Here is a 15,731-nt window from a genome sequence, read left to right on the forward strand (position 1 = left end):
CGTAAAGGTTAGTTTTTTCATGATACGTCAGGAAAACACTTTGCAACTTTTTCAAAATCGCCAAATGCAAACATTATTTCGTGGAAAAGGTGGATATGTTGATAAATCTCTTAAAAACTCATGGAATATTCTCGTCTCGACATGTTCGAACGTGTTCAAATGTTTTGGCGCCCTCTTCTGCTAAAGTTTGGGAGTACAATTTAAGCCGTCCCCCACACAAACACACACACACACACGTACGTACGCGCGCAAAAAACAACAACTTTTAAATGTGTTTAGAATTTTTTACTTTTGCTTCTACATCCGTAAAATTACTTGTCAACATTAATTTCTAATCCCACAAAGTAAAAATAATTGTAGCTAATATTGTTTTTGTCAGCTGACTTGTTGGGTCACGTGATTGCATCCGTTTCCGACTCATGTGACTCACTTCGTGTACGCTGCAGAAAAGCAAAAAGCGAGCGCTGCAAAAACTGCTTTCATTTAATTTATTTTATTTCATTTAGTCGGTTTTGGCTGCCTGGGGACACAAAAGAAGTGCGGAAGTCGATAGGGTAAGGCATCAAAGGCTTTTGGGAAGGCAGTCGAACCTTTTTGCTCTTATTTATCAGACAAAAGTTGACTTTTTAATCATAAAAAGTACGTGGTTGTTTTTTTTGTGCATCCGTCGATCTAACTGCACTTGAAGAAACAGTCCCACAAATCGATTCTTCGTCTCCTTTTCACGTATTTAAAGGATAACAAGTACTAAAATATCGCCATTGAAGAGGCGCTTTTGTCTTGTGGTTTTTCTGTTGCTTCCGTTAGCCTTTTTTTGGGGGGGGGGGGGTGAAATGCACGAAGAAGAGCACCAGGGTGCAAAGTCTCTGTGATAAGATCGTTGCTTATGCGTCCTGACAGTAAAGACTCAAACATTCACATTAGTAATCGTAACACGAGTCACAATGTCAGGGGGGAAAAGAACCAGATGTGTTCTTTAGTTACAAAAGTCCCAACGATATTTGAAAATGTCTCGGAAAAGTCCAAAGTTGACAGAGATGTGAAAGGAGGACAAGATTATTTTCCCCCCTTTTTTTCCCCCAGACTTCCGAGATGCCGTCCAACAAATCGGTGTCGGAGGCGCCCATCACTCAGCTGCTCAACTGCAGGATCCTCAGGGACCACCAGCTGCAGAGGTGACCGGCAAACGCAACTCGTACAAGTCAACAAAAATCTTTGCATGCAACATCTGTCCCATCTGATTTAGAATTTTTTAGGGGATGGAAAAAAAAATACACCAAAAGGTAACTTGGATGTTGAACCCTCCTGGGATTTTTGCGCTACAATTTTTACTCTGAATTTTGAAGGCACAACAATCATAAGTACTTTATATGTGTGCATTTTCTGCATGGTCAATTGGAAAAATCATTTTATTATTTTGAATTAATTATTACGGAAGCATATTGCATTCACTTGGGGGGAAAAAAGTCCTGTTTTTCTGACTAATTTTTTGGGGGAGCTTTGTTTTTTTCCCAGTTATTTTTGAGTATTTTTTTCTGTTTCAAAAAAAATATTTTCCTCTGTTTTCTGAATATTTTTTTTCTTTTTTTCTGAGTAATTTTCCCTGTTTTATAAAAAAAAAATTTTTCCTGTTTTCCTGAATATTTTTTTTCTGTTATTCAGTTTTTTTTTTAAAGGGTTTTCCCTCAGAGATTTGAGAAAAAACACATATATAGTATGCACATTCATTCTTTTATTGAGAGCCAGGAAGTAAACATGACCATCTTATTGCATATGGAGGTATGCGGGACAGTGTCCGCTTCTGCTATTAGCGAGTCTGCAACAAGTCACTTGGAGATCAGAGGTAAAAAAAAATAATAAAAAATTACTCCAAAAAACAGAACACCAGCTCTGTTTTTTGGAATAATAAATGTTTTTCGGAATAATTTTTTTCCCCGTTTGTCTGAGTAATTTTTCCTTCTGTTTTTCTGAATATTTTTTTTCAGCCTGTTTTTCTATTCAGAAAAAAAAATACTCCAAAAACAAAGCTCCCTCAAAAAATTAGTCAGAAAAACAGCAGGTTTTTTTTCAAGTGAATGCAATATGCTTCCGTAAATTATTATAATATTATTATTATTTTTAAATAACGGGATTAAGGGAATGTTTTTTTTTTAGTCAGAGTTGTCAATTAACAAAAAATATATTTTTAAATTAGATTATTTAAGTAATTGTTCTGTTTAGAGTCAACTTGTCACACACATTCCCGCCATGTTTGAGTCAGGAAATGCTCACAGCTGATCACGTGATCCGCCTGAAATATATCGCCATCATATCATCGCCCAGCCCTGACAAAAGGTTATGTTGAAAGGTTGTAGGGCATTGTCGGCTCAATGCTTTACATCACCAACTTGTTTTTTGTGTGTGCAGGGATGACCTGTGGGTGCGCGAAGGGAAGATCCTTGATCCGGAGAAGCTCTTCTTTGACGAGCAGGCCTACGCCGACAAGCAGTTGGACTGCGGCGGCGCCATCGTGGCACCGGGATTCATCGATGTGCAGATCAACGGTGGCGTCCACGTGTCTCGTCGTTTGTCTTCATATGTGCGCATGTGACTGACGGCGGCGGCGTGCGCTCACTCCGCAGGAGGTTACGGCGTGGATTTCTCTCGGGACTCTGACGACATCGGCGCTGGTATCTCTTTGGTGGCCCGGAAGCTTCTGGAACACGGCGTCACGTCCTTCTGCCCCACGCTGGTCACGTCGCCGCCGCACGTCTACCACAAGGTCCGCCCATCACCTCGCGATAGCGCGTGGTGATGACGCCACCCCCTCGCAGTGGTCCTGTCCATTATAATGACCCCTGACCCCCATGTGCCTTTCAGGTCCTGCCTCAAATCAAAGTCCAGGATGGCGGTCCTCACGGCGCAGGTGTCCTTGGTGAGTTCATCTTTTATTTTGCCAGCGCCAGGAAGTTTTACCCAAATCTTCTTTTTTTGTTTTTTTTGTGGAGGGGTCCACCTGGAAGGTCCCTTCATCAGCGCCGAGAAGAAGGGCGCGCACCCCGAGTGCTTCCTGCGCACCTTCTTGGACGGCGACGCAGCGATGGCGGACCTGCTGGAGGTCTACGGCGGGCTGGACAACGTCGCCGTGGTGACGTTGGCTCCCGAGCTGGAGGGCAGCCGATTGGTGGTGAGCGAGCTGTGCCGGAGGGGCGTGACCGTCTCGCTGGGACATTCGGTGGCCAACCTGTCGCAAGCCGAGGAGGCCGTCTGCCACGGCGCCTCCTTCATCACGCACCTCTTCAACGCCATGCTGCCCGTACGTCCCCGAAACACTACATGCACATTTTGATATCGTGCACCAACGTTGTTACGAAACTAAAAACCCAAATTTGGGGAGTGGGGATTTCTTGCTTCCTAATCACGAGATCGGGATTTATAGTCATTATACAGGGGTGCCTTGAGATATGAGAACATAAGAATAGTACAAATTTTTACACCCTCAAAAATACTTTGCTGGGCGTTATTATTGTTTGATTAAATTCTTGTAATTTTTGCCAAAATCTGGCATTTCCTTTGAAGTGTGATAACTTAGTCATTTATGAATATTTTTTTCACTTTCAACCTCTCAAAATGTTCACTGGCATCAGACCTATCTATACATATATAGTTAAAAAAAAGAAGTTATTTTTAATGCCCTCTATGGACAATAATAGCAGTATTATGCTAACAGCAAAATTAACTATGCTGTGTATATATATATATATATATATATATATATATATATATATATATATATATATATGTAAAATAAAGGTCTAATTTGATTATTTCATATGACATATTTAGAGGCTCAAACAAGTCCATAAGTCATAACAATAGAAATTTTTATGCATGCCCAGTTTTCACACAATGGCAGTTTTCCGAATAGCACAAAACTCTTGTAATTTTGCCAAAATCCGGCATTTCCTTTGAAGTGAGATCACTTAGTCATTTATGAATATTTTTTTCACTTTCAACCACTCAAAATGTTCAGTGGCATCAGACCTATCTACACATATATAGTTTTTATTTTTATTTTAATGCCCCCTATGGACAACAATAGCAGTATTATGCTAATAGCAAAACTAACTATGCTGTATATATATATGTAAAATAAAGGTCTAATTTGAATATTTCATATGACATATTTAGAGGCTCAAACAAGTCCATAAGTCAGAACAATATAATTTTTTTATGCATGCATTTTGTATTCATTTATTAGCCTTTGGCGCCACCTAGTGGATTTTTGTGTTAACACTCTTAAACACAAATTCCTCTATTTTCATGTTTATGACTCGTCAAAGAAGCGATTGCATCAGTAATCACAGAAAATGCATTATAACACATCAGGTTTACAGCATATCAAAAACTGTCAAATCACGCTCGTTTTTATTATGGTACAGTACATCTTTTTAATTTTAACTCAATGTATGAATTGTTATGAAATGACTGTAACGATGACTAAAATATGCAGCCATATTTCTATTAGTTTAGCATTTCAACAAGAGTATGAAAAGGTAGGGAACATTTTTTTACTGTACATTTTATTGTACATTTAGAACAGTTATAAAATTTGTGAGTTAACTATTGAAGTCATGTAATTAATTAATATTAAAAAAAAAAAATCGCCTGACACCTAATCAAAACATACATGAATGACATCAGTGAATGGAACGTAAAATGAAACATTCTTTGCGTCAGTTCAGTGGACATTGTGCTGCTTCTTCTGGCCACCTGGGGGCGGTGCAATACAGACATGGATACTGAAAATGGAGACATCTCAGCTCCTCAGTAATCTGCACTAATAACAGTCGTTCTTTGCAGAGGATAAAGAATATATCGGTAGCCTAAGCGCATAATTGCCAATGTCATTGTCACAATATGAAAAAAAATACTAGTGTGCGTGCAAAGTATTTTTTTTTTTACTTTGTGTGGATTGTTAGTCATACAGGTTATAGTAACCTGAAAAGGATGAATTGAGGCAACCAGACTGGTGTTTTTTCGAGTTTACAAAGATAATTAGAAATAATAACTACGCAATTTATCTAACAGTATAGGCCTACCTGTGACTATTAGATTGTCTGCCTACATGTGTTGCCGCACCATTTATGTTCACATCCATTGCTTAAAGGTGCTTAAAGGTAATATTAAAGCTTTTTCTACATTATGTATGCTCTACCAATGCCCAGATGAGTACAAAGAGCCCTGACTGTTTTACTCTGACTGCACCTATCAGCTTTTATCTTCCCTTTATAGTAGAGTGTGCGGACCAGCACACTCCACAGTTTCTTTGGGGAGCGGAGGGGCGGAGTTTTTTTTACCTCATTTGAAGTCATGTCTTCGTTTGTCAACTGTGGCTGTCGCTTTAAGATCGTGCACGTACTCGCACGCGCACCATGAACGAGCCTGACACAGATGCTGTAGTTACGCTTTGGGCCAGAGGTGGCAGTCACGAGTAAAAAAGTGGCAGCATGTGTGCAAGTTTTGTTAGCCTGTCTATGGCATTTCCCATTATCCGTTAGCATGATGCTAGTCATGAATCGCGTGTTTGAAGTTTAGTTTTAACCTTAAACCTCGTCACGCCTCTTTTTGGAGAAGTGACGTTCACTGGCAGCATCTCAAGCCAAAACAAAAAAGCTCCTACCTTGAAAAACTCGGCTCACTCGTACCTCAAGGCACCACTGCACTCTACTGTTAATATTTTGGGTGAAACGCAGGTGGATACAGTATGAAGAGGTTTTAAGTGGTGCAAAAGCAACTGCTGGGGAAAAAAAAAAGTTCACGCGCGCGCGTCCAAGCACGTATCTCACCAACTTCCTGCGGCGTTGCGGTCCAGTTCCACCATCGGGACCCGGGCATCGTGGGCCTGCTGACCAGCGAGCACATCCCGGCGGGACGGACCATTTACTACGGGATGATCGCCGACGGGATCCACACTAACCCCGCCGCCCTGCGCATCGCCCACCGCGCTCACCCGGCAGGTCGGCGTGCCTCCCCTACCGACATGCTCACACTCACAAAGATCCATTTTGATGCTCACACACGTGTGCACGTCACATGACATTGCTCGTTTTACATCCAAATTTGATCCTTTCTATCAATCAGTATTGTTATTTTGGATTTGTATGCCATCTTATTCTCCACGTTCCTGAAATGAGCAAAACGAAGACGAAAGTAAATAAGTTGCCGTCGTGTGTGTGTGTAGGTTTGGTGCTGGTGACGGACGCCATCGCGGCCATGGGCCTCTCGCCGGGCCGCCACACGCTGGGCCAGCAGGAAGTCCAGATCTGCGGCCTGCACGTCTACGTGGCCGGTGAGATCCCAAAACAACATCCCCACATGATTTGCTGCTCCTTTTTTTTTATTCCACAAATAAGTAGTAGGATATTTATCCAATTCATAACACACATTTGTTTTTTCATTTTATGATAGAAGATGTCACACTTTTTATTATCAAGTTGAATGTTACAAGGTATAGGGCAATTTTTGTTATATTAAAAAAACAGATATCAAATTAAATGTTTCCCTTAATTAACTCATTCACTGCCATTGACAGCTATAGACTTTTAAAACATCATTTTAACTATTTCTATTTAACATTTTTTTTCCATTTTTGTTAACAAGGGTATGAAAACCTAGAATTTTTTGTGTGCATTTAGAACAGATTTTTTTATTTTTTTTTTCTCAGGAGAGCTCAGTATTGTTCATTCGATTTGACATCATCATTGCTCTCCTTTTAAAAAAAAAAATTAAAAAAATAAATAAAATGTTTTTTTTTTATATATATATACATTTATATACATATACACACACACATATATATATATATATATATATATATATATATATATATATATATATTTTTTTTTTTTGTATGTGGGTGAGCATGTGCGTGTGCGTGCGTGCGTGTGTATTCATCAGTTCACCTAAAGCCCATTAAAAAAAAATCCCATACTAATAATATAATATAATAATAAATTGCCAAATGCAGAAACATCAATGTGAGTTATCACGATGTAGTGGCTCTCGCTAACAGACAGAATTAAGTAACCAGAATTAGGTTAAAAAATTCTATATACGTAGACCATGTTTCTATAAATTTTGATATTTGGTTTTTATTTGAGGCAGATATTTTTTCCATTAAAATGTGATTTATGAGGAGGTTAGACCATTGGTCGATATTCAGAGTTTGTTTATTTTTCCAGTTAACAAGAATTGTTTTTTTTGCGATAGTAAGGGCTACAAGTGTAGATTGAAATTGTTTATGTGGTAAGTCAGTTGTTGTTAGGTCACAGAGCAAACACAAGTTTGGAGATAAAGGTATCCTACAGTCCAAGATAGCGGAAAGTTTTTTAAGATTTTAGTCCAGAAATACATAACCGGAGTACATAACCATAAAGCATGAAAATAAGTGTCTGTAGTGTTTTGTAAACATTAGAGACAAATGTCGGAGTCTGAGAGTCCCATTTTCTTAATCATATATTGAGTAATGTATGTTCTGTGAATAATTTTATATTGGATAAGTTGTAAATTTGTGTGTTTTGTCATTTTAAATGCGTTTTCACAAACTTGAATCCAAAAGTCAGATTCCGGTGCTATAGACAAGTCTGTCTCCCATTTCGAGATGGGTAAAGACATTTTATCAGTATATGAAAGTAACTTATATATTTTTGAAAGTTTTTTTGTTGTTGTCGGAGAAAGCTTGTTAATATCTTTAGCTAAAACAGGCGGTTGGAGCGTACCCCGAAGTGTTGGAATTTGTTTCTTTATCATATTTTTAACTTGTAGATAATGTAAAAAAAAATCCGTTTTTTATATTGTATTTTTGGAGCAAGGATGTATATGATATATACATATTATCTGAGAAGAGATGGTGGAGATGTGTAATTCCTTTCTGCTCCCACACAGCTAAATAAAGCGGTTGCTTGTTAAGTTGAAAGTCGGGGTTATGCCATAGGGGAGAAAGCCCACAGGGCTCCACTTGGGCTTTTGTCAATTCTAGTGCCTTCCACCAGGCAGTCACGGTGGCGGAAATCATTGGGTTTTTAAAACAATTATGTCGCTTAATCGATGTTGTAATAAAGAGTAAATCTCGAAGTCTGAGGTTATTACAATCCTTCTGTTCTAGTTCCAACCAACAGTTAGTGTCTCTGTTGGGTTGTGCCCATAGAACGATATATTGTAGCTGGTTAGCTATATAGTAGTACATAAAGTTTGGTGCCTCTAGACCACCTTTGGATTTACTTTTCTGAAGAGTAGATAGACTAATCTTTGCTTTTTTTTTTATTCCAGTAAAATTTTGTAACGGCTGAGTCCAACAACTGGAACCAGTTAGCCGTAGGTTTAAATGGAATCATTGAGAAAAAATAGTTTATTTTGGGTAAAACTTTCATTTTAAAATTTTCCTTTTTAGTGGTGGCTATTCGTCCTATTAGAGAAATAGGAAGAACAGATATAAAATTTGTGATTAATCGTGACTTAACTAGTGAAGTCATGCGATTAATTACGTTTACAAATTTTAATTGCCTGATGCCCCTCATTATTAATTATTTTTTCTTTAAAAAAAACAAACATTTATTGTTTACTTTTTAATAATCTTTTTAATCGCATGACTTCACGAGTTAACTCACGATTAATCACAAATTTTATATCTGTTCTAATACAATAAAAAAAAATCTAGGTTTTCATACTCTTGTTGACAAAAGTGGGGAAAAATATTAAACTAATAGAAATAGTTCAAATGAATTTTTGACGTCTATAGCCGTCAATGGCAGTGAATGAGTTAAAGTATTGAATGTTGAATTTGATCATTGGGATTGACGACACTCCAATTTTTGTCTTGCAGGCACGCAGACGCTGAGCGGCAGCATCGCCACCATGGACATGTGCGTGAGACACTTCCGACACGCCACAGGTCAGCAAGCACGCGGGAAGGAGGGAAGGATGTAGGAAGGAGGGAAGGTGACAAGTTGTGTGGTGTTGCAGGCTGCCGCGTGGAAGAAGCCCTGGAAGCGGCGTCGCTGCATCCGGCGCAACTTTTGGGAATCAGCCAGCACAAAGGGACGCTAGACTTCGGATCGCATGCAGGTCACTTTGATTTTGCATCCGTTTTGATGGCCTCGTTGTTTTATTCTTAGCAGGTAGTCAAAAAAAACAACCAAAATTGAAATATAAAATCTAAACATACATACATGCATACTATAGTAGTGCATATTGCTAATCTCCACATATATAGCTAAAACAAATACCTCACACACATCCATCAATAGACAAATCAATCGATAGTAGGGATGCAACGATATCCAAATATTATCACAATATGAACCTCACAATACGACAATTATCACAATATTGTGTTGGTGTTGGCAATATATATATATTTTTTAAAAAAGCTCATAATACTATATATATATATATATATCAACCTCTGAGTTTTCTGCTATATCCCTGCCACTGTGCCAATACGGTCGCCGCCCTCCGCCATCTTGAATCACTTTGTAAACAATGCACAGCGTATGTTACTATTGGCTCAGCAGCGTAAAGTATCATAGTCGATGTAGTTCATAATGCTGTGCTTGAATGAAGCAGGTGAAAAGTAGCATTTTTTGATGGCGATGTGGTGCTTTAAATATCGTAGCATGACGACGACGACGATATTGTGGCAATTTTAATATTGCGATATCACGATATTGGGGTTATTGTTACATCCCTAATAGATAGATCAATAAGTTGATCACAAGATATGTCATATACTGGATCTATCACCAGGGGTGTGTAGACTTTTGTATATCCACTGTGTGTCAAAAGAAAAATGAATAGTAATACAGCAACAAATGAGTCTACTATTGATATTGGTCATTAGAAAAGATCAATAGAATGATAAATAGATTTTGATCAATAGATTGAGTTCATGTTTTCTTGATTTATTAATTTTCTTTAGATCGATGACTCAATATTGTATCGATTTTTTTTACGCTGCTGATATTTTATCAATTTATTTTTTTATAGCTGACTTGATGTTACGCGTGTATATTTTTTTATTAATTGATGATTTGATGTTTGGTGAAAGTTTTTTTGGGGGATTGATGACTCAAATGTTTTATCTTCTTTTTTTTTTGCAGACTTTGTGTTGCTTGATGACGAACTGAACGTGAAGGCAACATTCATTTCCGGACAGGAAGTGTGGAGGAAAACCACCGAAGAACAATGACAAACAACTTTTATATTTTATTTTTGAATTTCTTCCTTTCAAGTCCCATCATCATTTGTTTGTTTTTTTACTCATACCTGTTAATTGTCCATCAAATCCTTCAACTGTACATCCTGGTCACACCATTTCCTGTCATACCTTTCAAAGTTGAACTCGCCCTCTCGACGCGCAACCCACGGACTTGCATATGAATAGACTGTCAATGCCGCTTACTCGCCGTCGAGAGAAGTGAGACCACCGGAAGTGCCTTGGCAGCCATCTTGTACCAATACGTCTGGAAGAAACACTTCATGCACATTTCATCGCTAAGAATTCAATTTTTAAGTTTCACCTGTCTGCATGATCTGTCCCAGGGAGGCAAGTTGTGTCTGCAGTTTGTCAATGTCAATTTTATTTGTATAGCACATTTCATATGGCAAGCATAAACTCAATGTGCTTTAACATAAAAAGCAAGATGTCAGTACATTCAAAGTATTACTAAACCCACAAAAAATATAGTAAGCTAACAGCTAATAAACTCATTCACTGCCATTGACGGCCATAGACATCAAACATTCATCCCCCACCCACACACACACACTTTTGTTAACGCGAGTATGAAAACCTAGGGAAAAAATTATTGTACATTTAGAACAGATATAAAATTTGTGATTAATCGGGAGTTAACTAGTGAAGTCATGTGATTAATTATGAAATACAAAAAAATAATAATAATAATCGCCCGATGCCCCTAATAAAAAAAAAGGATTAGAAATTTTAATAGTAATTAATCGCATGACTTCAATAGTTAACTCATACGTTTTATATCTGTTCTCAATGTACAATTAAAAAAATCTAGGCTTTCATACTCTTGTTACCAAAAGTGGAGGGGGGGAAAAAGCGCCTGAGATTTTATGATAAAACAGACACGCAAATGCCAAGATTGCTTGCAGGTGCTCACGCAGAATGAGCGCATCAATTTACCTCCTCGAAAATTGATTGCTGCAAAGCTCAGGGGTGGCCTTACTGTTCCAATTATGTTTTCAATCATGTACAGAACCTTGAACGATGACACGAAAGCAAAGCCCATCAGGGAAAAAAATAACAAATTAATTATATTTGCACAACAATAAGAGGAGACTGTAAATGTTGTGTGTTTGTTTATTGAACATTTAAACAACAGAAAATATTGTTCTAGAAAGTTAAAAAAAACAAAAAGATCACCAAAAACAGTTTTGATTAATCTGTAACTAGAATGTAAATATGACCTCTTTATTACTTAATAAACCCTTAATGGTTGATGCGAACAGTTTGTTCTTTTGAGGAGCTCCCCTTCTTACATAGATCCTGGCGTAAATCACGCACTGATAACTATTTTCAATGAAAACTGCATTGAAATAGTAAGAGTGGCAACGTAAGGTGGCGCAACACCCACAGAGCCGTAGATAGATACCTACAGATCTGGCAACGCCCAGAGCCGGAACAGGAAGTTCCTTTCCCTGATGGGAAGCGGATCTTCATCGCGGCGTGTCACTTCCAGCGAGAACACGACGCGCGCGCCGGCACATGAGCCCGAACCAGTAGATCTGCAGGGGCCACAGAAGCCCCGCCCCCAAGGCGCACTGCCACGGGGCGCCCAGGACCGCCTGGTGAACGGGGATGGACGCGTGCCTGGGAGACAAAATGGGAGGCGCCACATTGTCACATGATGCGTTCAAGATCACTCGCTAGACACAATTGTGTGGTGGTCAGTGGACCGCCACCTCCTCCGAATAAGTCCTCAAAAAATATTAGCAACAAATAGTAATACTCAAAAATCCCTGTTGTTTTATGGTGCTGAATTCCTGTTGATTGGTCTCCTACTTGTTCTAAATGCGTTTTTATTGCTTCCTCCATATTCTGGGCCAAATCCGAAAAAGTCTTGAACGCAACTGGCCTTAAAAACTGTAAAAAAAAAAAAAAAAAAAACTCTCTTTAAGCTGAAACGATTAATTAAATATGTCCGCATAATCACTATAAGAGGATTTTTATTTAGGAGGCTTCAAAGTCAGCGCTCAAGATTCACTGCAATCATTTCTATGGGGTTTTGAGATATGAGTTGAATTTGTTGTGTGACCACACTCATTCAAAGCACTTGCATCGGAAATCATCTTTCCCCAATGAAATGAATGCGAACTCCGTTCATCTGGTCCAGCCACCTAGAAAAACTATTTTTGCAATTTGTATTTTTCTAACATCATGATATAAAAACAAACACTAGTGACATCATTAAATTGAATGTCAAAAATTCAACAGATTTTGTCAGTGAGTGTGTGTGCACATTCGTGTCTGTTTCTTTGAGTGTGTCTGTGTATTCAAGTGGTTTGTCCGTCGTGCTTAATGACTCAATAAAATGCAGATAACAAAAATCTATCTACCTGTGAGTGTTGTCTGTCTTCATGTCTTGTTGCATCATGGTCAAATATTTGTTGCTAAAACATTTTTTTTTTAATCCATGACATTATTCCACACTGTCTATGACGTTTTGCACTGTTCGCTAGCATTAAGTTAAGCAGACTTTTTTTTAAAAAGGTTGAACTTGGCTGAACAAACGACAGCTTGTATCTCTGAAGTCAGGTCGCTTGTAGGGGTGGGAATCTTTGAATGTCTCACGATTCGATTTGATTCCGATTTTTGGGTGCGCGATTCGATTCATAATCGGTTTCCGATTAAAAAACGATTTTTGATTCAAAATTATTTGATTGACGGATTTTTGCTTCAATTTATAGATGTTCAAGGAATCGTAATGATCTATTCCAGTCTGACTCGCTAATGCTAATTAGTGCGCTACTCGCGGCACTTTGATCACTCAAAAGAACGGTTCCACGCCACAAAAAAAACTTTTATTGGAATAACTTGATTGTGACTTTTTCCTTCTACTCTCTAATGTGGCTACAACTTAAAGGTGTATCAGACCGCGTGGAACCACACTGCCCCTAGGTGGCCAAATCGGGTACAACACGAACAGCGCTCCCAATAAAGGCACACATAAACAAAGGGAAGACAGTATAAAATTATTTAAGTAAAATTGATTTTGGGACATTTAAAATCGATTCTGAATCGTGCTAAATGAGAATCGCGATTCTTATGAGAATAGATTTGTTGGCACACCCCTAGTTGCTTGTACCTCAAGGTGCCACTCTTGTGATTGGCTTAAGAATCTTTCAGTCATTCCTGACTGCGTGACCATGGGATTTTGAGGAACTATCTAAGCCCGCTATATCAAAACGGCCATGTAGACATTAAGGAGGACACGCCCAGGGGTGATGGCGATACTTGATTGGTTGTGTGTTGATGACATCACCTGCTATAGGCCAGGTACAAATACGGGAAGAGCGCCACGCGGCAACCGAAGAAGACGAAGAGCGTGACCGCGCCGTTCACTTTGAACGCCAGCGTGTCGGCACAGTTCAACTGGAAACGTCACAAGAACAACAAAAGGGAGGCTGTCAATCATTTTCACCACTGACACACACACGTTTGTTTTACTATCTTTGTGGGGCCATCTCATTGACATAATGCATTTCCTAGCCCCTCCCCCTAACCCCAACCATCAAAAATGATTGCCTACCCCTATTCCTTACCTTAATCTCAACCATAACCCAATTCAAACCTAAACTCTAAAACCAAGTCTTGACCCTCAAAAAGAGGTCTAAACTTGTGGGGCCCAGAAAAATGGCCCCACATGGATGGGTGGGCTCCACTACTCTGTGAAATCCCAGCATGTTGGCCCCACTATGTAACAAAAACAAGACCACACATACACACACACACACACTTACCTGTATGAGCCCTTTGGCAAAACACACAAACGGTGTACTTAGCTCAGCAAGAAACAAAACACCCTGGAAGTAGTCGCCTTTGCCCCGCCTCCACACCTGACACACACACACACACACACGCAGCTGATGAAGTCACAACAAAGAGGGCGGGACTTGAGCGTTTTCACGGTTACCAACGAGGCGGGCAAGCAGAAGAGGACCATGAAGACGTGATGCAACACCATCAAACTCTCTCGCCGCAAGAAGCCCACGATGGCCGCCGACAGCGCCCGCGCACCGCCGTCGCCCTCGTGACCCTTGACCCCGCGCCTGTGCCAGTCACACAGGAACATGGCGTACACATCGTAGACAAAGTAGGGTGCGGCAAAAGTGATGTAGGCGCCCGTCAGCCAGTGCCTGAGGAACCACAATTGAGTTTGGAATTACCGTAAGGTCCATGCTAATTCATGTTAGCCTGGCTATGGAGTTTTGAATCATATGTTAGCATTAAGCTAATATCTGTTGACAAAATAAGTTGACTTGGTTGAACATTTTGTGGTTTAAATAAAGAAATTGTCTTATTTGTATGTGAGGTCAAAGGTGAACCAACCTCACACTGCTCCATCCTCACCTGTCATCCACGACGTCGTGCCGGCACGCCGAGGCGATGACGCATCCCGCCGCCGCCGCCATGACAGCCTGGACGGACGACACGCCGCTGAGGACGAAAAGAGCGAGTGTGACGTCAGCATCGATGTCTGACGGGCCAGCAGTGTTCATGTTGTGATGGAACGTAGCCAGGGCTGGGACTGGCCCTCTGGCATTCAGGGCAGTTGCCCGGTGGGCCGGCATCTTTTGGGGTACTATTGAATTGTTATTTTATTACTGTAATTGTTTCAACTCGAGAGTCCTGTTGTAGTGATTCAGAAGTTTGGAATGATTCAGAACAGTTACTGCGGTAATTTAAGAATCAATTACTTGTTCCCCGTTTGTGCACAAGTTGTGAAGGGACTTTCAAATCAGGTAAAGTGGCAAACTCTTTAACTGAAAATGCTTATGTGACTCCCCAATGGGGCACATGCGACCCCTTCCAACTTAAATTCATATTTTTACATCATATACTGTAGTTGATTCTAAAGTAGGGCTGAAACAATGAATTAACTTCTTCTTAAACACTAGCTATATATTCAAAACACATCGTGGGATAAATTGAGGACACTATATTGGATTATCTGTACTTGCCACCCATGTGTGTGTGTGTGTGCGTTCTGACCGTGCTGCCACGACGGTGGCGTCGGCCTGGCTCCATCCCATCTGGATCCTCAAAAAACGACTGCACAGTAGGAAAAGTCCGGGGAAGAAAAGCACGCCGGCGGACATGAGGGTCAACATGTCTGCATATAATGTGTGTGTGTGCGTATATGGGATCAGGTGAGGCCGGATTAGGATGGCCACCTGTCATGACCACAGGGACGGGGGGTGGAGGGGAAGGCAGTCTGACTCGGCCAATCAGAAAGCTTCCTTGTGAGAAATCAGTGCCTCATTTGCATATATTTGCATGAAGCAACTCAAGCGAGCCAATCAGCTTTCAGCTTGATGTGAAGTTTTGGTGTTGTTTCTTGGCTTGAACCTTGAAGCCTGTCCCGTCGAGGGTCAAATGAAGCCACGGTGGCCCTCATTTTCCTTTTGGTACTACTGTATTGTGGCCCCTGTTGTCCTCTTGT

The 15,731-nt window shown here is 40.0% G+C and overlaps 2 protein-coding genes across 2 annotated transcripts; one reads left to right on the forward strand and one right to left on the reverse strand.

The window, feature by feature from the left end:
- Positions 1 to 408: 408 nt before the first annotated feature.
- On the forward strand, positions 409 to 11,510 carry amdhd2 (amidohydrolase domain containing 2). Its single transcript, XM_077559650.1, has 11 exons — positions 409 to 554; positions 1,084 to 1,175; positions 2,407 to 2,543; positions 2,622 to 2,761; positions 2,860 to 2,914; positions 2,988 to 3,295; positions 5,855 to 5,999; positions 6,224 to 6,331; positions 8,864 to 8,932; positions 9,004 to 9,105; positions 10,140 to 11,510. Exons 2-11 carry the CDS (start codon positions 1,093 to 1,095, stop codon positions 10,226 to 10,228), a joined length of 1,236 nt encoding a protein of 411 aa, XP_077415776.1. The 5' UTR covers positions 409 to 554; positions 1,084 to 1,092; the 3' UTR covers positions 10,229 to 11,510.
- LOC144044934 (ceramide synthase-like) lies at positions 11,463 to 15,433 on the reverse strand. Its single transcript, XM_077559651.1, has 6 exons — positions 15,281 to 15,433; positions 14,639 to 14,725; positions 14,202 to 14,424; positions 14,029 to 14,124; positions 13,551 to 13,660; positions 11,463 to 11,878 (listed from the first exon to the last, which is right to left on the reverse strand). The coding sequence occupies exons 1-6, from the start codon at positions 15,397 to 15,399 to the stop codon at positions 11,725 to 11,727; spliced, it is 789 nt and encodes a 262-aa protein (XP_077415777.1). The 5' UTR covers positions 15,400 to 15,433; the 3' UTR covers positions 11,463 to 11,724.
- Positions 15,434 to 15,731: the final 298 nt, after the last annotated feature.

Source organism: Vanacampus margaritifer, chromosome 2, assembly GCF_051991255.1.
Source record: "Vanacampus margaritifer isolate UIUO_Vmar chromosome 2, RoL_Vmar_1.0, whole genome shotgun sequence".
In the NCBI taxonomy this organism is placed as follows: domain Eukaryota; kingdom Metazoa; phylum Chordata; class Actinopteri; order Syngnathiformes; family Syngnathidae; genus Vanacampus; species Vanacampus margaritifer.

Excerpts from the sequence above, each read along its gene's own strand:
- amdhd2 (XM_077559650.1), top strand. The coding sequence starts at position 1,093 with ATGCCGTCCAACAAATCGGTGTCGGAGGCGCCCATCACTCAGCTGCTC. Across the intron at positions 1,176-2,406 it reads AGGGACCACCAGCTGCAGAG|GGATGACCTGTGGGTGCGCG; the intron begins GTGACCGGCAAA and ends TTGTGTGTGCAG. Across the intron at positions 3,296-5,854 it reads TCTTCAACGCCATGCTGCCC|TTCCACCATCGGGACCCGGG; the intron begins GTACGTCCCCGA and ends GTTGCGGTCCAG.
- LOC144044934 (XM_077559651.1), bottom strand. The coding sequence starts at position 15,399 with ATGTTGACCCTCATGTCCGCCGGCGTGCTTTTCTTCCCCGGACTTTTC. Across the intron at positions 14,125-14,201 it reads TCTGCTTGCCCGCCTCGTTG|GTGTGGAGGCGGGGCAAAGG; the intron begins GTAACCGTGAAA and ends TGTGTGTGTCAG. Across the intron at positions 13,661-14,028 it reads TTGCCAAAGGGCTCATACAG|TTGAACTGTGCCGACACGCT; the intron begins GTAAGTGTGTGT and ends TGACGTTTCCAG.